General features: G+C 42.8%; 1 protein-coding gene across 2 annotated transcripts in view; it reads right to left on the minus strand.

Moving 5' to 3' along the window:
- Positions 1-6,450, minus strand: part of CHODL (chondrolectin) — a 69,801-nt gene extending 63,351 nt beyond the window's left edge. Inside the window, exon 1 of one of the 2 annotated variants that reach the window (XM_018569841.1) lies at positions 6,092-6,450. In XM_018569841.1, coding sequence (XP_018425343.1) covers positions 6,092-6,182 — 91 coding nt within the window. In that variant the 5' untranslated portion in view covers positions 6,183-6,450. The remainder of the gene's footprint in view (positions 1-6,091) is intronic. The other variant, XM_018569840.1, reaches the window with a different exon arrangement.
- Positions 6,451-10,173: the final 3,723 nt, after the last annotated feature.

The raw sequence follows: 10,173 nt of genomic DNA on the forward strand, positions 1-10,173 counted from the left end.
CTCCCTCCGCCGCCTCTCTGCCACTTGCACCCGGCCGGCCAGCTTGCCATGTCACACTGCCAGGGCCACCAATTGTGGGTTTGTACTGCTGCCAAAGAATCTTCTGCATCCGACACACCTGTTCCCCCGCTGACTGTTGTGGTTCAAACGCCGGCCCCTATGTCACAACTGCGTCCTGACACTTGCACCCAGCCTGCCCGCATCAGATGCGGCTCTGTACTCGGCGGCCGCTCGCTACTCAAGGCTGACCTCTGGAGGCCCCCGCGGGCGGCCCTCTACAGTGCCTCTTTTAGCGGGGGTCCAGTGACGGCCGCGGGCAGGGGCCGTTTGTAAAGGCAGCAGAGAGGCCCGGGGGGCAATTGCCACCCTGCCCCCCGGCCCAGTCCGCCCCTGATAACATATGTGATGTTCTGATGTACTTGTAGGTTACTGGCCAGACTGCAGTATAGTTATTAGACTGCAAGCCCAGAAAAAGGAAACTTGTCATGAAAATACTGGTTCTCTGGCTGTCTCTAGCTCCAATACTTTCTGAGTCACTGACCTTGAAATAGTATGCAAATAGGACTTCTTGAATCATTGAAGCAAGGGACAACTGGGTACCTACATTTTTTCTAAGCATATCCCTCACAGCAGCTTCCCTTTAAGGGACAAAGGTTTCACAATATCCTTTGAAGGTGGTGTGGAAAAAGTATGCGTTTTTTTCAAACATGGAAGAAATGGATAATGGCGTATGAAGTAGCCATTTGCTGCCCACACTAATCTTGGGCTGAAATGTAGGCAGGAGAAATGTTGGAGAAACAGAGAAAGCACCACCTGATGACTCTTTTCTCTAAAGACAGATGATCGAGAACAGCAAAACATGACCAAAAAAAGTTGACCTGTATTTCCAAGCCCTTACTCTGTTCTAATGTGACCCTAATTAGATGGCGATCCCTAAAGACTCATCTCTTCAGGGAAGCATATCCCGCCTCAAACTAACCACTGCACTATCACATTCTCAAACAATTCATCCCCCACACAACCACCTCCTCATGTATCGCTTGCCCCTCCCTTTTAGATTGTAAGCCCTCTCGGACAGGGCCCTCCTTGCCATCTTGTCTTGATTTCTATTGTAATGCCTTCCCCATATAGTAAAGCGCTATAGAATAATAATAATGATACATGACTGTTGGCAAATTAAAAGCAACTGACAGAATAAAAGCTTATACCTGTCACATATGGGCTCCATAAGCAGAGGAGAAGTCTACTAAATTTGATTGGATGGTACAGCTTACCATCAAGTAAATGACTAATGTCTGTACACCTCTGACAATTAGTTAAGTGCAAACAGCAATAATGTGATCCAGTAACCAAAGGAATTCAATCAATATGGAGCTGTTAAAGTAAAGAAAGCAAATACAGCTTTTCATGGGAGAATTCTCTTTATGCATTTTTCTTTGTTCCTTAAATAAAGGCTCTACAGCTTGACATGATTGAATCCTAATTGCTGAGCTTCCCTGAATAATTTGGCAGTGGCTTACTATGGATCTGCAGAATGGACACTTTGGTGAGCAACCCCAGGCATTTCAGCCACTTCATTTAAAGCTATGGCCAGCCGATCGTTACAGTACCTCACTCTTACCTCTCCATTATGCACAGAACTCTGTGGACTTGCCAAACTTATTTTAAAATTGGAACTGGCATCACCTGACAGTTTTGCTGGACTCTGCAGTTTATTAATTAAGCAGATGTTTAAGTCCTCGCGATTACGAAGCTCTGTTCTTTAAATTATTTTCATTTCTGAACTGAAGACAACGTCACTAAGAATGCAAAATGCTAATTTTATTGGATGAGCATAACTTTTATCAGCAATGTAGAACCATACAACGTTTACAAAATCTATTGATGATGCTGATGTAAATTGGGCTGATTTTCTGTAAAAAAAATAGAATCACAAAAAAATGTGCGAATATCCACTTCAATTACCCAGCCATGTTAAAAAGATCCACACATGATTGGGTACTCGAAGTGAACAGGAATTTTCTTATTACACGATTAGAAAATTGATGTTAATATTCACACAATTAGTTAGGTGAAGATTCTCAATTTCTTTAGTAAAGCATCCATGCCTCTACAGCTGAAGTGTCAAGCTTAAATCCTACCATCTGCCAGAAGATATAAAAATCCCACCATACTATAGCAAGAGGTAGGTCCATCACCCTGAGTTTTTGTAATTCTCAAATAGCTGGAAATGCACAGGTTGCCTACACCTGCCATGGACAGCAAGCTCTTTTGGCTAGATCTTCAAAGCCTCTTCTATGTTTTAATACGTCTATACTTGACATTCTCCTTCTCTGCATATATTGGTTTATTATTGTTAAAGATAGGTCAATAGTAACCAACTAGGTCCGATAGGTCTGAGCATATGCTGATTTTTTACCATTTTCAGGTGTACATGGTTAAGTTTCAGAAGCTCATCAGAAAATAATTGTGGGTAGAAATATATTGACATACAGTCACTGTGGCAGCCCTTAGTCTTTCCTCAGCCTGTAATGGGTGAAAGTGCTGTAACACAGGGGTAGGCAACCTCGGTACCCCGGCTGTGATGAAACAGCAAATCTTATCATGTCTCTGCCTGTAGCAGTGATGACTGTGGCTGTCAGGGTCATGCAATGCTTCATGAGACTTACATTTCCACAGCAGCTGGACTACCAAGGTTGCCTACCCCTGTTGTAAAACAATGGCTAGCACTTGACTAAATTTCATACAATGGTAAGCATCCTAAAGTAAGGCTTCACAACGTTTGTATACATTAGGAAATCATACAGTTTGCTGCTCTTTGTATAAGGCATCTTCCATTTCAGGGGTTATGGTCATTCATGCACAATGTAGAGAGGTTAAAGGAACCTAGAAGCACAAAAACATGGGGTCAGCAATACTGAGATCTTTTTAGAAGGAACATGCTCCGGTACAGGCACCTTTATCCTTTCTTTTCTGCATCTAAGCATGCGCATAGCAGGTGTTGGGTCTTCTGATCTGTATAAACTTGCTCTAGGTCATTTTCTCACTCAGGGTTATTCACAAAAGGGTGAAGAGTTTGGAGAAGGCAGGGGAAGTGAACAATTTAAGACAACATAGCTGAACTGGAAAGTGAGCTGAATTGGAGAATTTTTCCAAATCACCTATGTTGTCCTAGATTGTTCACTTCTCCTGCCTTCTCCAAACTCTTCACCCTTTTGTGAAACCCTGACTAAGTACTAAAGCTAGGCTACGGATGGCAGCCTTGGAGCACCACTACAGGGAAGTCAATGAAGGCAGCTCCCATGGCTCTGTCCTGGCAGCTTACCTTCAAACTGCTGAGTTTTAAGTTCCCAACTAATCATTTTCTATGGCATTTAACATATTAGGAAGAATATTCTGTAAAATTACTGATCCAAATATTTGTTTGTAGTTATTATTGTTTCATTGTTTTTTTTTTATATCTACACAGTTTAAGTTACATATGAAACAGCACATGTATATTCACCTAGCCTATGGAGTACAAAGTTTTCACAAATTTGGTTTCACCTTCCTTGGAAACAATTCAGAACTTTTGTTAGAGTTGTGCTACCAAAGGTTTGAAACTCTAGTCTTGGTCCAAGAATATTTTAAGGTTCCCGGGCTGTCAGATCTGCAGTGCGTTTTGCTAGGAAGAAATCCATGCCATGGCATCCAATCAGAAGTCATCAGAAGTCAACTTTTTTTAACCTAATAAATGATGACTTCTGATTGGTTGTCATGAGAAAGTGCTCTTTGCACATTTTTGTTCGCTCAGCTGTGATAGGCTCAGAGCCATGGCACACTAAGCACTATTGGAATAAGTGGCAAAATAGCTTACAGCCTGCTAAGATCCTCTGAAGTTCAGCCAACTAAGTTTCTGAAGTACAGTACCTTCAATGTAACCAGTGGCGTCACAAGGGGGGTGCGGACCGCTCCCGGGTGACACCATTGGATGGGTGACACCAAAGGAGGGGACCCGGCGGCATAGCTCATCCCGCAGGGTGAACGTCCTCTCCTCTCTCTGCCGGCGTCCATCACCAAGATGGCCGCCGGCAGGCGTCAATTAGATAGACGCGCATGCTCGATGGCATCATGGCGGGGTTTCACGCGGTCGCCGCTAGTGGGTGACAACCGGCCTCGGGACACCCATGAATGTAACTCATCCATGAACAGTTCCTTAAGGGTCACCGTACATGTTACAATCTAACCATACAATCTTTGTACAATCAACTTTAGATTTACCAAATCTTGATTTATACAATTTGAGAGCTCACCTAATCTATCTAATCAATTTTCATCCAATCAGGCAGGCCCTTGCACTACATACTCATTGGTAAATCTAGAGGAGATTGTACAATTAAATTGTAACGTGTGCGGTGAGCTCAAGTCTCCATGTGTTATCCTGGGCTGCTGAAGCTGCAAACACTGTCTGTTCCAACTTCAAAGTCTCTTTCTCTGGAAGTTCATATATCCTGCCTACCAAAATCTACTACAGGGGTAGGCAAACTCAGCATGCCTGCTCTGATAAAACTACAAATGCCATCATGTCCCTGCCTCTTAGAGACATGCCTGTGCCTGGCAAAGTCTTGCAATGCCTCGTGGGACTTGTAGTTCCACAACAGCTGGAGTGCCGAGGTTGCCTACCCCAGATCTACTATGGATTAGTATATGTCATATATTTTTATTACTTTCAAAATGATAACATTGAGACACAGTTATCATTTATTGACAGAGTTAAAATAGTTCCAAATCAGCTACATACAAAGTGCAATTACCCAAAAACAGCAAATCAGGAATAATTTCTTACTAGACTGCTGACTGTTATCTGTTTAAACCTGCGTTCTCATTGGTTGCTACAGGTAATCACATATCATTGTACTTCATACTATTATCAAAGTCTATAGACTACAAAACAATAAATCCAAGCACACACAAATTGGAAAACAAAAACAAAAGCAAGTGGTTAAGGTTATCTATAAGAAATGTGTCCCTGTATGTCTGTTTAAACCGGGGTTATGATTGGTTGCTACAGGTAATCATATATCACTGTACCTCATACTGTTATCAAAGTCTATAGACTACAAAAAATACATCCAAGCAAACACAGATTGGAAAAACAAAACAAGTATTTAAGGTGATCTAGAAGAAATGTGTCCCCAGCTATAAAATATAAGAATATTAGGATTTGTAAAGGAGTTCAGTGACAGACAGTATTAATGAATGAGGTTGTAGACCAGGTCACAGTGCATCCTACTATCTACAACACATCATTGCATGGGGTAACATCTTTTAATATACAGCACTTAGGCATTAACAGATTCCATTTCCAAAAACCTCAAAAAATTTCCAACATCGGGTTAATCAAGGTGTGCAGTGTCCGAGGACAGTGTTTTAAATGGCAGCCATTTACCTGCAAAGTTCAGACATTATAAACAGTCTAGACCAGGGACCTGCAACCTTGGCACTCCAGCTGCTGTGGAACTACAGGTCCCATGAGACATTGGGAGACTGTGACAGTCACATGCATGACTCCTAGAAGCAGATGATGCTGGGATTTGTAGTTTCACCACAGCTGGAGTGTCCGGGTTGCTTATACCAGGTTTAAACAGTTTATACTCATCTAATGTCTAAACATTGCAGTTAAATGACTGCTATTTCAAGCACTGTCCTCCGACATCGCACACCTTGATTAACCTGATGTTGGAAAGTGTTTGAGGTTTTTGGAACTGGAATCTGTTAATGCCTAAGTGCTGTATAATAAAAGATAAGTATACTAATGTATAAAAAGTTTAATCAAGAAGAGATATGATCCAATTGATCAGTGACCACAATCACATATCAACAATATGAACAAGCAATGGAAAGAACCCTACCGATACAATTATTCTTATCCTTATGATTAATATTATAATACAGGATTTATATAGCGCTAACAGCATGCGCAGCCAAACTGTTGGCGCTATTTAAAGCGTCAAAGCTTATGGCTTACTCGGTAGCTTGATGTGTTAAGTCATCGCACGCACGCCACCGTACAAAGTTTCCTGAACAAAAGTTGACATGCAGCAGCACTTACCACTCACGACACGTGTGTCTGAACTGCCATGCCCCCAGAGGTTGGCACCGAGCAGCACCAGGAATGCATTAGAGTACAGAAATGGGTACATGATGATTACAGTCTCCAGAATACTACTAATACAATAATAACTTATATCTCACAGGAACAAAAAAAAATAAAAAGGAAAGAGTCAGTTTAGCAATCCCTGTGTTCCTGAATCGTAGTTCTGTGAGAAGTGATGGTGTGATGTGTCATGTCTCTGTGTTGCTCCTCTCAGTTGCTGTAGTAAGTCATGATGAGCACAGCCTGCTCTCTCTTAATGAGCAATGTCTCGGAGTGCCTCAAGTATTGTGCTGTAACCAGCTCCATCCCATTGCTATTGATTTCTGTCCGTTTCATTCTGTGGCAGCCAATCCCAAGGCTTCTGGTTTATGTAACAGACCAGTAACAGGTCACTGCAAACTCCAGAATTGGCAAGGAAGATGCACGTTGTCAGAACTCAGAAGAGGATTATTTTTCCTTCTCTTTGCAGGGCTGGAATTATTACTGTGTTACAATAAAAAAGAAAAAATCACATTATACGATAAAGCATTTTTCTTTACAGTGTATCTAAACCAGGAAACAAAACTAAAATATTGTATCTTACCAGTCCTTAGATGTGAAGGCGGCATTCGTTTTCATTGATCAGGCTGTTCTTCCTTTATTTTCACCAGGTGATTCTGCCAGTAACACACTTAAAGTGACATTAAAGTCAAATTTTGTTTCCCTCCCCCCAATGTTAATGTCAGCGCTTACCTTAAATGATGTATCTTAATCCGATCTTCCTCTTCTTTCCTGCCCTTTTCATCTGTCCCTCCAGCACTGCTGCAGGTCTCCGATCCAGTGCGGACTCCTCTGTCCTTGCTGGCACTTCCTGTCCCACGGTGTCTGCATGCGGGTGCATGCTGTCCATAGACTTACCTTGCATCTCTCCTCATCTCCCGGCCGAAAATCCGAACTGCGCATGCCCCCGCCCCAAGATGCTTTGCAGCCGCTCGAGCAGTTTCGGATTTTCGGGCGGGAGCGCGTGGCGAAGACGTGGTAAGTTTAAACCAATGTTAAAGCGTTTTTGTTTTTTTTAAAACTATTTGCACATATCTACTATTTTATATTTACTATTAACAGAAATGTATCTTATTTGTATATCACTCGGCTGTAGATCCTCAAATCATCTCTGAAGTGGTGCTGACACTGTCCTTCCTTCTGGAGGGTGGCTACTTTTGTTCCCCAAGGAAACATGGGATGCTTTGGATGCAACCTAGGATGCTTTGGCCAGAAAGGGGGCGGCTGGCAAAGTGGCAGGGCAGTGTGCCTGTTGCCACCCACGTCACCCAAAGCCTTGTGCTTTGTGGATTGCGCCTTAGGTGGATAGTGGTAATAAAAGTCCACAAAATATACTTCAAAAGCATATGTGACTCCAGAGAGACTATGCACTTCATAGAGAAGGAGGTAATTTAGTTCATAGCAATACTTTGGACATCACAAAGGCAGGATGTGTGGGTAAATCTGCCCAGTGGGGACACAGATGGCTGTAGAAACCATACACAGCATCTAACCTTTCCCTAATTTATTTAAAACTATAAAAGAAATGTTGAATCAAGTTCCATTTTAATTGGCATTTGATGAAACATTACATGATCAATCACAATAAGGAATTGAAGAGAAATCCCATGACTAATTTTGTTCCTTGTTTCCAGCTGCTGCATACTAGAGGTTAATATTTGGTTACATATAAGCTTTAGAAGTCTAAATGTGATCACAATGATATGCAATTAAGAATGTTTTCATAGAATATATGCTGTAATTTGTAAAACTCAAACAAATTATGTCAACATTTTACTGTTGTTCCAAGTTTTAGAGTGATAACAGCATTTCTGCGATCCTCTCCTTTTATTGCATCCAATTTAGTCCTCAGGGGTCATTAAAGTCAAGATTTGTAGGCAACACCCAAACTTTCCCTATGGATGTGTGCAGGTGTCAGCGGCCTGATGGCCAGTCTGTGGTATGGATCTGATAAAACTCTGGCAGAATCCTACTTTTTAGGAGATACATTTGGATAACGTTAGGTTTTAGTAAATCTCAAGTCTGTGTACAGTAAAAGTGTCAGTTTTGCCTTCATTTTCGACAATATCTGTAGATTGTTATGCACATTAGCTAGTGTACATGCAGAGTGGGTTCATTTTATGTAAGAAATTAGTTTGCATTATAAAAAAAAAATCAATAATACAATGTGAATGATTATTTTGCAGAATCTGTAAATGTGTCAGTTTACTATGACCCCATAAAATGAAGAATTAAAGCTGAATTCTAGGGAATCAGCTAAATACACAGATGAAATACATACAGTATATGAGAGCTGTTTCACCTCTGAGATTTACACAGCCTTGCAATGCTGCAATAGCTTTATGACAGGGGAGGAGACCAGATTTTTCTTTGTGGCAGTTATGTTACACTTACATGTCTTTTCCCTCCCTTAGCCAGTGATTGGACAGTGAAAAGAAAAAAAATAGCACACCAATGATCTTTTCTCTCTGTCACTCTGCTTTTTCCTACTGTTGGCATGCCACTTGTTAATACATGAGCACTGCATCAAAGCTGATCGACTTGTTCTGCTTTTCCCTTTTCCTAATCTGATCTTTGTCATACAGGATATTGCTAGATGTCAAATGTAAGTACTTACACTGTGTAGTTAAAAAATATCTTTAATGATGTAATATTCAAATAAGTTGTGTCTTTTATATCTGCCTGAAGTTCATATTTTATGAACAGTAAAAAGTGTGCATGTACCAGAATGGACAAGGTTGAGGAGTGCAGAGGGTGTGATATTAGCAGTATGTGCAGGAGAGGAGTGCAGAGGGTGTGATATAAGCAGTATGTGCAGGAGAGGAGTGCAGAGGGTGTGATATTAGCAGTATGTGCAGGAGAGGAGTGCAGAGGGTGTGATATAAGCAGTATGTGCAGGAGAGGAGTGCAGAGGGTGTGATATTAGCAGTATGTGCAGGAGAGGAGTGCAGAGGGTGTGATAGGCAGTAGGTGCAGGAGAGGAGTATGGAGGGTATGACATGGGGAAGTATATACACCAGAGTAGTATGAAGGGCATGAGGGCAGGCAGTATGTGCAGGAGAGGAGAGAGGAGGGCTTGACATGAGGCAGTATGTTCAGGAGAGGAGTGTGGAGGGTATGACAGGGGCAGTATGGACATGAGATTTGTATGGAGGGTATGACATGGGGCAGTATATACCCGAGAGTAGTATGAAGGGTATGACAGCAGGCAGTAGGTACAAGAGAGGAGGGTTTGACATGAGGCAGTATGTACAGCAGAGGAGTGTGGGGGGTGTGACAGGGGGCAGTATGTACAAGACAGGAGTGTGAAGGCTATGACAGCAGGCAGTAGGTGCAGGGGAGGAGTATGAAGGATATGACAGCAGGCAGTATAAACATGAGAGGAGTATGGAGGGTATGACATGGGGCAGTAAATACCGCAAAGGAGTATGAAGGGTATAACAGCAGGTAGTAGGTACAGGAGAGGAGGGAGGAGGGTTTGGGATGAGGCAGTATGTACATGAGGGGAGTGTGGAGGGTATGACAGGGGGCAGTATTTACAAGAGAGGAGTATGGAAGGTCCGACATAGGGCAGTATATACAAGAGAGGAGTGTGAGGTGTATGACAGCAGGTACAGGGGAGGAGTGTTGGGGGTATGACGTGGGGCAGTATATACCAGGGACGTGCGGTCAGGGGAGGCAGGTGAGGCAGAGACTCACCTAGAATTATGGAGGAAAATGCTGTCAGCTTCATGTCTGAAGCTGACAGCTTTTTTTCCATTCAGATCAGCATCTAACTGGTTACACAGCAGGGAAATCCTCCCCTCTGTGTACCCTGCCATGGACTGAGCGCCTCAGCAGTGAGGAGCACACTCACTGCACTTTACACTAGCTTGGGGACGGGTTGGGGCGGGGCTTCGTCCAGCGGGGACGGGGCTTTGTACATCAGGGGCTTCGTCCGGCAGGGGGAGGGCTTCGGTAGGCTGGGGGGGGGGCAAAGGACGTGGGGGGGGGGCGTG

This window comes from Nanorana parkeri, unplaced genomic scaffold (assembly GCF_000935625.1).
Source record: "Nanorana parkeri isolate BGI_ZX_2015 unplaced genomic scaffold, ASM93562v1 scaffold1408, whole genome shotgun sequence".
NCBI classification, from domain to species: domain Eukaryota; kingdom Metazoa; phylum Chordata; class Amphibia; order Anura; family Dicroglossidae; genus Nanorana; species Nanorana parkeri.